This window comes from Puntigrus tetrazona, chromosome 9, assembly GCF_018831695.1.
Source record: "Puntigrus tetrazona isolate hp1 chromosome 9, ASM1883169v1, whole genome shotgun sequence".
NCBI lineage: Eukaryota > Metazoa > Chordata > Actinopteri > Cypriniformes > Cyprinidae > Puntigrus > Puntigrus tetrazona.
Genome location: NC_056707.1, coordinates 10,638,047 through 10,653,349, shown reverse-complemented (window position 1 = coordinate 10,653,349; position 15,303 = coordinate 10,638,047). Strand labels below are relative to the sequence as shown.

At 36.1% G+C, this 15,303-nt stretch overlaps 1 protein-coding gene across 2 annotated transcripts in view; it reads right to left on the bottom strand.

The window, feature by feature from the left end:
* The window catches only part of pth2ra (parathyroid hormone 2 receptor a), a 41,957-nt gene that overhangs the window by 16,750 nt on the left and 9,904 nt on the right, over positions 1–15,303 (bottom strand). For both annotated transcript variants that reach the window (XM_043248164.1, XM_043248165.1), the window contains 2 exons: positions 14,190–14,376; positions 3,445–3,598 (listed from right to left, as the gene is read on the bottom strand). In XM_043248164.1, the coding sequence (XP_043104099.1) occupies positions 3,445–3,598; positions 14,190–14,376 (341 nt within the window). The remainder of the gene's footprint in view (positions 1–3,444; positions 3,599–14,189; positions 14,377–15,303) is intronic.

Below are 15,303 nucleotides of genomic sequence, written 5' to 3'. Positions count from 1 at the left end.
ACTTTTAAAGTATTTCTCTGCTTTCGGAAAGCCCATAATGATGGTATTATTCAACAAATTTGAATATTAATACATTTTATCATTCATTTCATTTTGATTGGCTCAGCCACTAAAAGAAAAATGATCCTTGCTGTTGATGAGATGCATGGTATAACCTCAGAAAAACCAAGATCACATCATGCATATCAAGAAGCAAAACTGCTTGGATCTGAGGGTGAGCGTGTCAATCGAGGGTGCCCTCCTCTCAGACAGTAGTTCCCATGGCAATGATGGGATAACTAGGGGAATCTGGGATTATTTCACTGAAATAATGTGCGCCCTGACTCATACTACATTCGCTTTATGATACCACTGAAGAAATGGAGCTCACTGCACGTCCTTTAACCGGAACACATGCTGTTTTGGATCTGCCAGCATGAAAATCTACTTATCATTATCTAGTAATTCAGGAAATAGGTGAGTGCGAGTGTGAGTCAGTCTAAAAGTGAATATCTTCGTTCACCAAAACAAGGATGTTCTTTCAATTATTCTTTTTCCTCTGTAAAATGCAAAATAATATAGAATATTTATGCAAAAAAAAAAAAAAAAAAAGATGGTAAATGTTAAAAAATGTTACAATTTAAATAAATAAATAAATAAATAAAAACAAACATAAAAGTAATTCATACATCTCAGCAGCATACAATATTCAGTAGGTCAATAATAAAAATTTAAAATTTTAAGTCCAAATAAATGGACAATTTTGATATTATAGATGTAAACATTTTTGATGTAAAAAGTTTTGCTAATTAATTTATGCTTTTAGCATATTTTTGGGGAAAGGACAATGAGCTAGTCACAAGTTATTCACACGAATAATCCAGTCAGATCAAATGATAACCAAACTTCAGATTCAGGATGTGTTGTACACCATGGAATAACTTCTTGCAAATAAACAAAGATTATTAGAACATATTTTACAAGAGGATATGTTCTCAGTCTTTCTTCAATACAAAAAATAAATATTTATTTCTTGCCATTTACCTCTACTTATTATTGAATTATTTATTATTATTATTATTATTATTATTATTATTATTATTATTATTATTATTATTGTATTATTATTGCTGTATTTATCATTATTATTATTATTATTATTATTATTATTATTATTATTATTACTACTACTACTATTATTAATTACTGTTAGTGAAAACTGTTTTGCTAAAAAATTTTGGAAACTTCACACTCCTTTTACATTTACAAAAAAAATAAAAATAAATGAATGCAGAAAAGTGATTGACAGATACTTCCTCCTTTTGCTGAACTCTTTAAATAATTCTTAGATAAAAATTTTCCTTTGCCACAATGATTATTGCATCACACAGCACAGCTTAGTTTCCCTTTCTAAGCATTGGCTCGATCAAATAAATATGAACCCTTTATGTAATGCATACTCATTGTCCCCTTATTATAGGCACTAAAAAGTAGTGTTGAGGAAATTAAATTCACAACATGAATTCCTCATCCTCAGAACACGACTGATTTCCCCTCATTATGACTACATTAACCCAATCAACGTGACATTATTGTGAAGTACTTTCACAGACTTAACCCGTAGGTCATTAATAAGCCATGCCGAACACATTCACAAGAACAGGGAATCTGCATATCAAAGGTGCTTCTATCTCTGCCCTTCCGGTAGGAACACATCAAACAAGGAATGACAAATAAATAAAGAACACTTCAACTTGAAACCACTTGAAAAGGAAGCAACCTCTCAAAACAAACTGCGGTGAGCTCTGGTTGTGCTGTTTCTCTGTGTTGGAGCGGAGAGAAGGGTATGAATACCACTAGCTATAAATAATAGCTGATTGGTTTCCATGTACACATTTCTCAAAGGAATACATAAGATATAGGGTCCAAAGGCATCCATCTCTGAGATGGCATCTGTACAGTATGGATATAATGTTCAGCAAAAGCACCGCGACCTTAACAGTTGCAGCATATATGTGGGATGGCCAGCAACATCCCCGCTGGATTCACAATGCCGCTTTGACCAATACAATGAATCCCATCAGAGAATGGTTCTGCTTCTAGCAGTTCGGTCTTCTTAAAAAAAAAAAAAAAAAAAAAGACTACGCACTGTTCAAACTAAAAATGTGATAAGAAATGGAATGAGACCTTGTTAATACTAAGTATGCAAACAGGTTATTGCACCACTATTAATATTTAGCTGTATTAAACATTTCAATATTCAGAGTTTGTTAAACCTGTCAGGAATGTGTAATATATATATATATATATATATATATATATATAATAATAAAATCACTACGTATATTTTAGGGATATTTTCACCCCACTTAATCAGCGTCAATAGTGACCAGTCAATAATCAAAATTAAAACTATTAGTATTCTCTGCTGATTACACGTTTAGCTACTATAACACTGATAAAACAATGTAGAAGCTTTTATCAAAGTTCTGTAGATGTATGCATTTATAAAGCCTCTTGTTTTTGTTTAAGCAGAAAAAAATCTTCACATAATACATTTTTTTTCTCAAGATACAGGTTAAAAGAATGCAAAATGGCACAATATCTCTGCAGGATTTTTTTTCTGCTTGGATTTGCTTTGGGAGCTGCAGGGAGAAAAGAATTGCACCACGTAATCCAAAACTGCAGAAAATAGCAGAAGCACATGTAATAAAGAAAAATGCACCGGTATGAAAGGAACTCTGTCCATTATTTGTCAAGTACAGATCATGATTCACACGGTCAGTCAGAATGACTTTGTAGCTATTCTATATACTTTCTCCCTTCCTTTATCCCTTCATACACCTCTTTGTTCCACCAGCGTCCTCGTTGTTGGTTTGCTCTGGGTTTTCAAACTCAGTTAAGTAAATCGTGTTTCCTGTGTGGTGTTTATTACAATGTAATTCCATTTGTCAAAATGATATACACAAGAAAACATTATGTGGAGAGAAATAAATTCAATATAAAACCTATTTTTACATTACAAAGTATAATACTTTACCCTTCTCCTTCAAATGGAATTAGCAAGCACACATTAAATTAAACAAAAGTGTATAATATTACAAAAGATTTCATATAAATGCTGTTCTTGGAACTTGTATGGACAAAAGAATTCAGAACAAAGCCGTACAGCTGTTTTCAGTGCGCTAGTGTATAGGTGTTACAGTATCTCTTTCAGTCACATGCACACCATAGTCACTATATAAAAGCAGTCAGCTATAGGCAGCCAAAAATGAAAATATGAGTGAAAAAATTATTGGCCTTGTTCTATGAGGAAAACACAATTACGTGTCATGCAGCTGTCTATGAACAAAACCAGATATCTGGCAGTACAACACCACCGGCAGCATTTCATTTCAACACAACAGAAGCGGAAATATTTACAAATTGCCACTTCCAGGAAAATGACCACCATGTTATACTCACCCCATCCGATCAAAGTGAAGCCCCACAGGTACTTAGAGTCAGACAAGAAGGCCATGAAGATGAGACTGTGCAGGTACAAGCCCTCCACCAGGATCCAGTAGTAGTTTGTAGCCAGGAAATAGATAAACAGCAAGACAGTCACTTTACAACCCATCTGAAAAAAAAAATAAAATCAACATTTATATTACAACATTAAATAGCGGCAAACATCACAAGTTACTCGGTAAACATACTGGCTGGGGAGCAATACATTTGCTGTGACAAACTTATTTCCTACTCTCAGTTGAAGGCCACCAATATAAACAGTCTTCTGTTCAGACTAAGATGAGACATAAGAGCAAAACCAATGTCACGGTGTGGTTCAGGGAAGGAGTACTCGACGAGAAAATAATCTTGATAGTTTTTAATCTTACACAAAAGAGCAAATAACACTGCTACATGCAGGTAGTTAACAAAAACCACATGTTAAATGACATAATTAACAAGACACAGCTGAAGACAATAAGACAATAAACAGAAAGTAGGTCACAGAGCACGTGGGACATGAAAAACAACAGAAGCACATTACACCACTCTCCCGGAATTGCACCCCGAAAACAGGAAAACAGGAGGTTCTGGTGGAGGACGGGCCCCCAGGAGGGGGTTGGCAAACAGAGCCCAGGGAGGAACGGACGGAGGGAGGAGCCAGGGAAGAAACAGGAGGAGTCCGGAGCAGGAGGAGATCCGTAGGACCCAGAGCACAGCCCTGACGACCCACGGTGGAGCCGACGGAGGGAGGAGCCATGGAGGAAGAATGACCGTCGACTCCGAATAGCCGAAGAGCCAGGGTGACACAGAGGAGCTGGAGGGCCTGAGTGACGCCGCTGGCACCGACAACCAATGCGGAGGCGGGGAACGAGAAGGACACGGCGGAGCCAGAGCGACAGAGGACTGAGGTGGAGCCGGAGGGAAGGAGGAGCCTGACAGAGCAGGAGGAATCCCGAGGTGATGGATGGTCGGCGACAGACCAAGGAGGAGTCGGAGGGATGATGGAGCCTTGCGGAGCTGGTGGACTGATGGTCCACTGTGGAGAGGAGGGAGCTAGGACGTAGGTCACAGAGCACGTGTGACATGAAAAACAACAACAGTCCAGATACATGACAACTAACCTAGATGCTTTTGTTTGGTTTGCTGATTTGTGCTTCTTTGGATCGAACCAAAGACTCTCTAAGGTACTCATATTTGTTCAAATGCATTGCACCAGTACATGATCATGCCGATTCAGAGAAAAACTGTTTTACTTAGATAATATCATGCCATGAATTTTTTTTTTCCATATTATCATAAACCTATATGACCTTCTGGGAAACATGAAAAAGGCATTATAAAGAATGTTTCACCACTTGAAAATCTAAATAGAATTGGAACCCACTGACTTTAACTGTATGAAAAAAATAAGCTTTTGTGCTCCACAGAAGAAAGAAAAGGTGAACTACCAACTTTAATTCCATTCTGATATATTCTACAAAATTACTCACATCATCTGAAATTTGAATGATTAGCTCACTAACTTCTTTTATAATGACACACGGTCAGCGTCAAATGAAAGTAGAAGTGTGACTAAATGACAATCTTTTCACTTCAGTTAGCTGACTGACTGTACAGTAGGAGAACTGCACTTTAATGAAGCTATTTGCTCACTACCGTGACAGATCGGTGTGCTTAATGGTCATAAAGGATTTCCAAACCAATGAACTGAATTAAAAGGTATTTCACATCCCACATCAAAAGATTATCAACGTTTACTTATGATAGCTATTTCTCTCTTTAATATCAGGGGTATTTATGTGAATGTTTTACTCTGAAAAATCTTGGTTGCAAATCACAAAGGTCATTCTCACACTCTCTTGGTATTCTGAAGTCATGAAGTCTGGGATGATGTTAAAGGAAGACTTGTTATGTTTGCGGGGTACTTGTTTTTTTGGGTTAGGTGGATGATATGCTAATAATGAAATATCTTGCTGAAAATCCCAACAACACATGATTTCTTTGCATATATTCTCTCTGAATTAGCTGATCATATGAAAATTTGGCTAGATTATCAAAGTCTTCGGACACTTCAGTGTCTTTTGATTTTGCTAAAGGATGTAATGTGTTTTCTAAAGCACTTAATGGTAATAAATTCTTGTGTGTAATGAATTGTTTTTTCTTATGGCTTTGGCATATAGTATTTGAGCGTTCAGGAAATTAATGTAAAAACAAGTTGACTACACTGAACTAAAAAAGCCAATTTTGTTTCAAACAAAAAACAAGTTACCAAACATTTGTGGACTAAAAGGTATTAAAAAAAATCAGTCATAACAAATCAAAGCTGCCCAAAATATTCTTGTTGCTGTATTATCTTGAAAAAACTTTTTTGTATAATATAAAAATGCACTTTACTGATCTCAAAAAGTATATTTTTATTGTACCATATAAACAATTCAAATTTTTGTTTCAAAATAATCACAGAGCGCAGAGCAATTACTATACACAGTGAAGTATAAATGTCACTGTTAATTGATCCTGTATGCGGTGAATAAGCTACCAATGATTAAAAAAATCAATATGAATGATGCTGAATGTGGAAGTGTGCTTTGATGCATAGTTTCTTGGTTGTAAGATATACAGGCTTTAAGTAATATGCTATTGGGTGCAAGAAGCAAGCTAACATGCATTACTATCTGTATCTTCCATTCTATATAAATATAAATGCCTTTTAATTATGTATTTTTGTGCGTCCATTCTAAATGCTGTTTTAGAAAAGCGCTTGCGTGTGTAAACATGTGAGGGAACCCGCGTCAAAGATCAAATAAAGCATAATAACAGTGTATAAAAAATTGTAAATTAGTCATAGGTGCAATGTTCAATACAGCAGCATTTTAGAGATCTCTAATAAGTCATTCCTCCACCACATGCATGTGACGACAATCGCCCACTAATGTGGTTCAAACTACAGAAATGTGGCTGTGGCTCGGGAAACAACTCGCTAGTTGTTGTTGTTGTTTTTTTTTTCAAAACAATGCATCATATTATGACGAGTTACGCAGTTGTTCGGGAAACGCACCCGAGGTATATAACATTGAAGGGAGCAAAGCAGGGGGAAATACAGTAGCTATTACACAGGAAGCTGCTTGGGAAACGGTTACCTGTGGCACAGTGCAATCTTCACCTGAAAAAGATTAGACTCTTGGACACTTCAGTAAAGTTGAAGATGGAGACTAGGCCAGCTGATTTGTCTAGTGTCGTATTTCTCTCAAACGCCTCTAACCTCTGCAGTGTGCCTGGATCTGCCAAAAAGTATGTGTCTGTGCCTGTAGAATTTTTTTTTGCCCTATATAAAAAAAAATATATATAAATCTGTAGGCAGAAAAAAGGTTTAGTTTGAGCTGAATTTATATACAACCTGAACCTGTAAATGTTGGGATGGTTTTTATTTTTTATTTGAATAAAATAAAAACTAAAACAATTTCAAATCACATGAGCCAATATCTTATCCACGATAGAACATAGATAACATAACACATGTTTAAACTGTCTTATTGACAGAGTCTATTTACGCAATCAACCTGGGTTCGAGTCTGCCTTTTGGTGAATTTTTTTCTCCCTTTATTAAATTTCAAATCAAGTCAGGAAGGCATTTATTTAATAGGAATGAAGTAAATAGCCTCTATCGCTATTAGCGCTGCTGAAGAGTTTGTGGTTGTTTTTGACATATCTTTTGTTTAATGATGTTTCAAATGCTCTTTATATCTGGACTGCAGCAGACCAATTCAGCACCCTCTAAAACCTCTAAAACCTTTCTATACCTTGCAGCATTCATAGTGCCTTCTAAAACGATGCTGGCTTTTGAAACAAACATTCATAACACACTGGAAGGTCTCCTTCCTCTTGAGCCTGGGCCTATTTACTAAAGTCAATGAAAGAATGAGTGATGCAGTGTTATCCGAGGGCCCGAAGACCATGGGTATCCAACAAAAGTCTTCGGCCTTGTTCGTTACACAGAGATTTCTCCAGATTCTCTGAATCTTTTGATAATGTTGTTTTTAAAGTACTTCACAATCTTTTAATACTCTTTCACAGACTGGAGAGCCTCTGCCCATCTTTGCTTCTGAGAGACTCTGCCTCTCTAAGACATCCCTTTTGTGACTAATCATGTTACAGACATGATGTCATGAACTTAACTAGTTGCTAAATGTTCCCCCAGCTGAATCTTTTCAAAATGTCTTGCTTTTTTAAAAATGTAAAATTTCTCAGTTTAAACATTTGTTATGTTTTCTATGTTCTACTTTGAAAGTCTTTTGGTTTTCATTTTATTCACATTTAAAAAAAACAAAATTGGGGTTGTATACCGTCAGTAAGATAGTTCTTCTATTCAGTGAGGATGCATTAAGTTCATTAAAAGTGACAGAACTTGTACAAAAGATTTCTATTTCTATTTATTTACTGTTCTTCTGAATTTGCTATTTACCACAATCCTGAAAAAGTGGCCTACTGCAAAATAATGTCAGATCTGGTCCCCTCTCTCCCTCTAATATCGTCCCACATCCTTACATTCTTCCGGAGCTCCCCTTGAACTTGAGAGTGGCATGCAGGTGTCGCTCATCAAGGGTGTCAGGGTTCTGTCACATATTCTTAGTATGCTGACAGAATTCTGAACCTTATTTATAGTTTTGCCTTCTACGCTGCACACTCTCTAGTCCATGTGATGTTACATGTGCGGAGTATGGTGTTTACAGCCCAGAACCTGCTTTGGTTCAGTTGGTTCAGATCCATGTTTCTCTTCCACTGTGAGCACTCTCTTCTCTCTTTTGAGTGTGTTCATTTATCGCTTACACAAATACGTGGATTAAAGACCTGACAATGGACATGCCTGTTATAAAGAAGGTGTGACACTATCACATAAAACCAATAGTTATAGCTACACTATCAAATAAAGTTTTTTATTAAAACCAAGTCACATCAAAGCCTAATCGAGTAATGTTACATGCACGTTGCTTTAAATATACTGTAATACAGAAACAAATACGTTGTGCAGCTCTGGTCTGTTGCTTCCACTATTAGTCCACAAATGTTTGGTAAACACAGAAGTGTCATGAAAGATGCAAGTGGGTGAGTTGTTTACTAATTAGTCCATCTATTACCAAGTCTGACCCATTTCAGCTGACTTGTGGAACAGCTATAAACATGACAGGTGAGTGTTAACAGCTAGACAGTGTAATCAGTCACTCGCAGAAGCGCAGCCTCCACTCATGACTTTTCATCCATTTTGTGCTTAGAAATCACACAAAATCACTCAAGCCAATTATTGATAAAATAACATATCAACCTTGTCTGCACTGTGAGCACGAGGAAACCTCACTCGATTCAATCTTCCTGTTTTCTTAGCTACTCAGAGATGAGACTGTTCATCCAAAAGTTACTGTATATAAGGTGACTGCGTTCTGGCCCAAGAGTGTCAAAGAGCACACCGCAATGACATCCCAGTCCCTAGATATGGATTGGTGCCTTCATTGTAAGTCTATGTGATTTCCAAACTTGTTTTGTCGCCTAGCAGGTGATAATCTCTCCTCGACAAGCTGCAGTATTTGAGGTATCACTGAGCACGAATGATGCAGGATGAGTTCCCCATGATAGTTTAATGTCTATGATTAGGATTTCTTGAAATCCCTAATACAGAGTATGATCGGTAATAATGATGCCTGCTACAGCAACCACTGATCAAACCTTAAGACAGGTGTTTTAGCTCTGCTTTCACCACACACTTTAAGTGTCGGGACAGGAATATAAATATGACTGTTTGATAAGAATGGCAAGTAAGCAATACAGAAAAAAAAGTTTCCCAATATTGCAATTTTACTGTGTTTTTGTCCAAATGAGTGTGCAGTGATGTGCATAAGAAAAAAAAACTTAGAAACTTATGAAACTAATGTATATCCAACTATGAGAGGTAAAAGTAATAAGAGTTTTGAATTTTATTGCTCAGATGTTTCTGTTTTATAACTCCTTCTCATTTACATTCATACATCTCATGCAGAAGTTTTCCATAATATTCCTTGGGAGTAATACAAAGAGATATAAATTCAGACTTATAAAACTATACAATTACGTACACTAGCTCACATCATTTATTTTTGATGATTTGCTTGAGCAACATTTTAAATCTAAGGAAAAGTTCAAATTGAAACTGCTAACGTTTGATAGCAGACTGATATATCTTTCGGATTTATTGATGTCTGGTTGTGTCTCTCCAGTCGTCTAATCAAAGATTGCTACGTACTGCTAAATCAAGGCTGAAAAGTAGGGGTGATCGTGCTTTTTCAGAATGCACTACCTACATCTAAATCTGTTTTAAATCTAGGTTAAAAACTTACCTGTTGAACTGGCAAACAATCAACGATGAATTGTTTTTTTTTTTGATATTTTTAATGCACATAAATTGTGACACGGTTAAAATTTCCTCAGAAACTCTGAATATAATGTCAGAAGAAAAAATAAACAACAGGTTAATAAAAGTTTCCATTTGCTCACACACTAGGCTATAATAAACTTATGTTTTAAACCGTGGTCCTGTATGCAAATTCATAACGCAAAAATGTCAGGCTGATTCTATTTAGAGGTCCGTCAATGATTTTAATGTCTGAGTTTCCATTTACCACAAATATGAATGTAGCACATCAATCTTGACTCATCAAAACATTATCTCTCACAAGTGATTTGAATAAACTGCAATTAGCGCATATAATATGCAAAAGCAGCTATAATTACAGTGTCTTTGCCAACATGAGCTCCATTTTCAGCCTGCGCAGAGAGTTAGAGGTAAACATTGCAGCTTACGAGTTGTTGTTTTAATCAGTGTTTCTTTTTATGCTCTAGCTCTATTCTTTTATTCATCCTTACTTTGTTCCAAACTTGCATGACTATCTTCCGAAGAACACAAAGGGACGTGATAGCTTTGTGTGAGGAACAAAAGTGAAGTCATTCCGTTTAATCCGTAGTTTTACATGTGATGTGGCAAGTTTGAATTTGTGTATGCTTAAATAAGATTAAAGAGTTTTGGTGGAAAAAAAGACTTTGCATTCCATCTCTTAAAAACCATGCAACCTTTGAATGAAATGTAGTGTATGAGTAGTACATCCTGCTAAACATCTCCTTTTATTTCCACAGAAGCATGGAAGTCATACACTTTTGGAATGACGTTCGTTAGTGAATAATCACAGACTGGTCATTTTTAGGTTAACTGCCACTCTCTGTTCTATACTGAACTTGCTTTTTCCCCCCAATGGAGTGCATCTGGGACTCGGTAGTGCAACAACCCAGTCAAAGAGCTGCTATTCAGAGCAAGGACAATAACAGCACCAACTCCAGACACGTTAAAGTGCCAGAAACTAGGGGTAACCGCGAGAGCTTGAGAGTTTCTGACAGAAGATCAAAGAGACGCCAGAGAAAAGCAAGGTGCAGATTATGTTGTCAATAAACCCGGAGGATCACCTGAACACCTAAAGTTTTTGTTCTGTCTTTTCCCTGCCTCTCTGCTGATGATGTACTCTAAGACATCTCTGCCCTCTTTTCACAATACTGATTGAAAGCATAATGCCTACTGCAGACCACCACAGTGAAGCGGTTGGGAGGCTTGTATAGAAATAAAAATGTTATAGCAATCAAATAAAATCATAGGTCAGCAAAACACTTCTGGAAAACTGGCCCTAAAAGTCCAAAAAAAAAAACACTAACAAACAAAACAGCACTATTTACTAAAATCATTTAAGGTATCTATAACCAAAAACAGCGCTCTACAATTTGTTTAATGAATAAATGGAAATTTCCTATTCTTCCCCATGCACATCCCGGTTATTATAAATAATGAAAATTACTGAATGCTGTGTAGAAAGTAATCACACAATATCACAGAAGCATAATGGGTATATAACAATATAAATCATAATTTCTGTCATAGCAGCCTTAGTCATGCAATGTTAGTATTTTAAGATTTAGAAAGGACAAAATGGCTAAAAGTAATATTCAATTCTAATGTAAACACATTTTGAGTCATTTTAAATACTCCCACAATATAGTATCACAATTTTATACTAACTTACCAAGCATAGAAATTAGCTTACTGAGGTGGTCTTTAGGAAACTTTATGTCCAGTGTTTGAAGTATAACACCCACCAAGTGTTGGTAAAAATCAGCTGTGGCGGTAACACTGTTAAATCACTAGCCCATTTGGGGGATTACTTTTCTTATGTTTACTCATTCATTTCTTGACGTTTATGCAAGCCAAATCTGCATTTAGATGTCATACATCATGGCACAAAAAACAAACAAAACCAACTTATATTGATATTGAGTTTATGCAACAATCAATATCAAGAGACTTACATTTTAGACACCGGTTCAGTCGCAGTGACTCACTTATTAACACTGACGTGCTGCTCGCTACTGCAGATTTTTAATTTCACATTTAAAAGTATATTTTCATTTTGTAAATAAATTCTACATCTACATGTAAATCTAAACGCCACTTCATATGCAACTTCTGCATATGATACTGATTTTACTTGTTTAGTAACAGCCTAAATGTATTATTATAAATGACTGATTAAATGTTAAAATTTGATTCAAAAGTTTTTTGTTTTTTTTAAAAGTGACTTTAAGAGTCAGCTGTCCATGTTTTTGTTGTAGCTGTTTTTGGCTAGCAGACATTATGAATAGCCGGTAACTTAAAAAAAAAAAAAAAAAAAGTGTAGCCAAATTTGCTGGTAAGTGAAAAAGTTCATTTCAATCCTTGGTTATGTGCAAATTTAAAAAAAAAATAATAATTCTGTAAATAATAATAAAATAAAAAAATTTTCTTCAATACTCAAAAACAAAAAATATGGACTATTTCATGGGAATATACTGTATGTATGAACTTATCCGTCAGTAAAGTAAATAGTAGTAATAATAATAATAATAATAATAATAATAATAATAATATGCTGCTTGGCTTTAAAAAGAAGACAAAAAAAACAGACAAATGACTGCCTGTTGTCTACACTGAAAAGTATTTGCAAAGATTCCTAATATGATGCAGAAAGCATATATATATAAAGCAAATATTTTTCCGCTAAGTTCTGCTGTCATACTGTTCCATTAAAAAAATGGAAGGGTAGGAAATTTGAGAGTAATAGCAGCCTATTGATGTTGGCTAACATGTTGGCTGACTGACCTATAGAAAACGCAACGCACTCAAGTTGCTGCATAAACAAATGGATCAAAGCATAGCAGTTGAGTCTTTGATCTCTGAAGACACATTGTTTGCACCAAACATAAGCATTGCAGCTATGGATGCTAAACAACGGATTGCAAAATCCACCCTCACACATTGGCTTCATAGCACTTATCTCCTGCAATGCAGCTGTTTGAAGAAAGGCTGAGGGCGCAGTCAATGAGTCTCAGCATTGCCTGGAATGGGCACCGATACAGTTCGAGTCTGAGCGTTGGTGGCAATGGATACAGTAAACGGGGACAAGTGAGCTTTTTTAACCTCTATGAGTGGATTGCTGATGCTGGCCATGTGGTGGGCGTAGAGTATACACTCAGACATGTTTAGTACAAGCTTTGGGGTGGAGATTGGAGATGGTATTAAACAAAAGCCCTCCGGTAGGAGTACGACACACTACACAGAATGAGACTGTAAGAACTTAAACAGCTTCTTGCAATTCAGTAACCTCTGACGTCTAGCTTTGGCATTTCTTCCAACAATTTGAGCCCAACAAAGTGTCAAGATGAGGCATTAAATTATTTATTCCCCGCCATAATCAGAAATGGAGTCAGACCTCACCCAGATGTCACTTCGTCCAGACCCAACTTGACCTCTTTCAATTTCCGCTCTTCCAGGCTTGTTTAACATATTACCGTGCCTCTATGCAGCATTCTAGCTGGTAAATATGACATTCTATAATTATTTTTGCTTCTGGTTACTCATGGGTTATTAATTCAAATGTCACATTTTGCACACAGCATGATTTTCACTTTGAACAGACTGTTGATCATTTAGAAGAAATGATCAATATGTGCTGATCATACTGTACGTGTTGATATAACAGCTATTCTTGCTTATAAGGGATACTTATAAAATAATATTGGAACAAACATACTGGAGGGATAACATATACACATACGCTGTAAATCTGCATAAGATGGCAAAACTCACAAATATGAGGTAAACATTTAATAATTTACTAAAAGTTTATGTACACTCTTTTAAAGTAGCATAGAAAAACATTAAATACCACTAAATCTACCACCTACCATTAATTTTACACAAAAGCCATTATATAACCCTTATTTTTAGAATAGACTCTCCCTTTCAAGTGCCACGGCAAAGCATGCTCAGAATCAGAAATACTAGCTCAGCTTCAGTTAAAGAGAAATGAAAAGAAGCGAGTTAATTACACTCATAATAACGAAACAGTTTAGATTATTTAAACCGTGCCGGTTTTGTGAACTCAGAAGAAACACTAAGTTGTAAATATGCATAAAAGTTCATTAAACTAATTTGTTTAAACTTTGCTCTACACAAACCGGTTAATTAGTTAGAGTGTTTGCAATTTATACAGCATATTAATCATTTACTTATATGTATGTAATGTTTCGTTTTGAATTATATCACCCGACCCGACATGCCTGATACATTTTTGATGAAGCACTTTAATACTAAAATGAGATAGCGCTTGACTCACATACTGTGAAGTGTCCACTGGTGCCACATCCACGGCATTGGTGAAGTTATTCATAAGCACAGCGTCAAATTCCTGCAGCCCGGCACTAGTGTGCACAACGTGATCCTTCACAAAGATGCTGACGGCACGCAGCATGAAGGAAACAAACAGGTGCATGTGAATGTAGTTCCTGGTGCAGTGGAGGCGCCTGAAGACACAGAAATATGAGGCTTGTTAGGCAGAGGATGGAAAAGATGGGGAAACACAGACATGACGCGACATTGTTTCTACATGACGCCTGAGACGATTTTTAATTATTCACTGTAGCTTAGCTGTATGCCACTTAATGTTATGGTGTTCTGCATTTATATTTAGTTTACCCATTCAGTTTAAATCTGGTTTCTATCGTGTATCATTTTCACTGGGTAATATTAATACACTCAGCAACCATCTGTTCACCAAAATCCCCAAAGCATGTATGGGATAGTTTTTATAACAAAGCATGCTATAAAGGCTCTTTACATTTAGTACCCTTTAAATATTACTTTATTAAAGGATGAATTATTAGGGAGATCGCGTGGATTGCACCGTTACAATGCCGATCTAATCTTACTATTACAAAAATTTGGGATCGCTTTATTCATGAAGGAACATAATGAGGTATTTTATATTTTTAGATCATTTAATATTGGAGCATTGTAAAAATCCATGATGGCACAATATGCTTTCTAGGTAGGCAGCTCATTAGGTTTTCTAATAGCACTAAAGCGTAGAGAGTCTCACAATTTTCTTTGTTTATTTCTGATCGCTACGTGTCGAGAGCAGGCCTGACTCCGGTAATTCAAAACCACTTCAGCTGCCATGCAAAATTTGGCCTTAGGAGCAAATGCGTTGACAGGTGTATTTTGTCGGCAATTGCTGCGGTCAATCCACTGCATCAGACACTTGAAAGTGCATAAGAACACGCGCATATTCTACTGTATACAGCAGCTTGGATGTGACTTCATAATTTATTTACCTCAAAACTCTTTTGATTTGCTACATCTTTCATGACCAAAGTTTCAACAACTTTCATTACATCATCTGCAACATTTTTTTACATACATTTTGTAGTTGCTGTTTTGAAAGTTACATC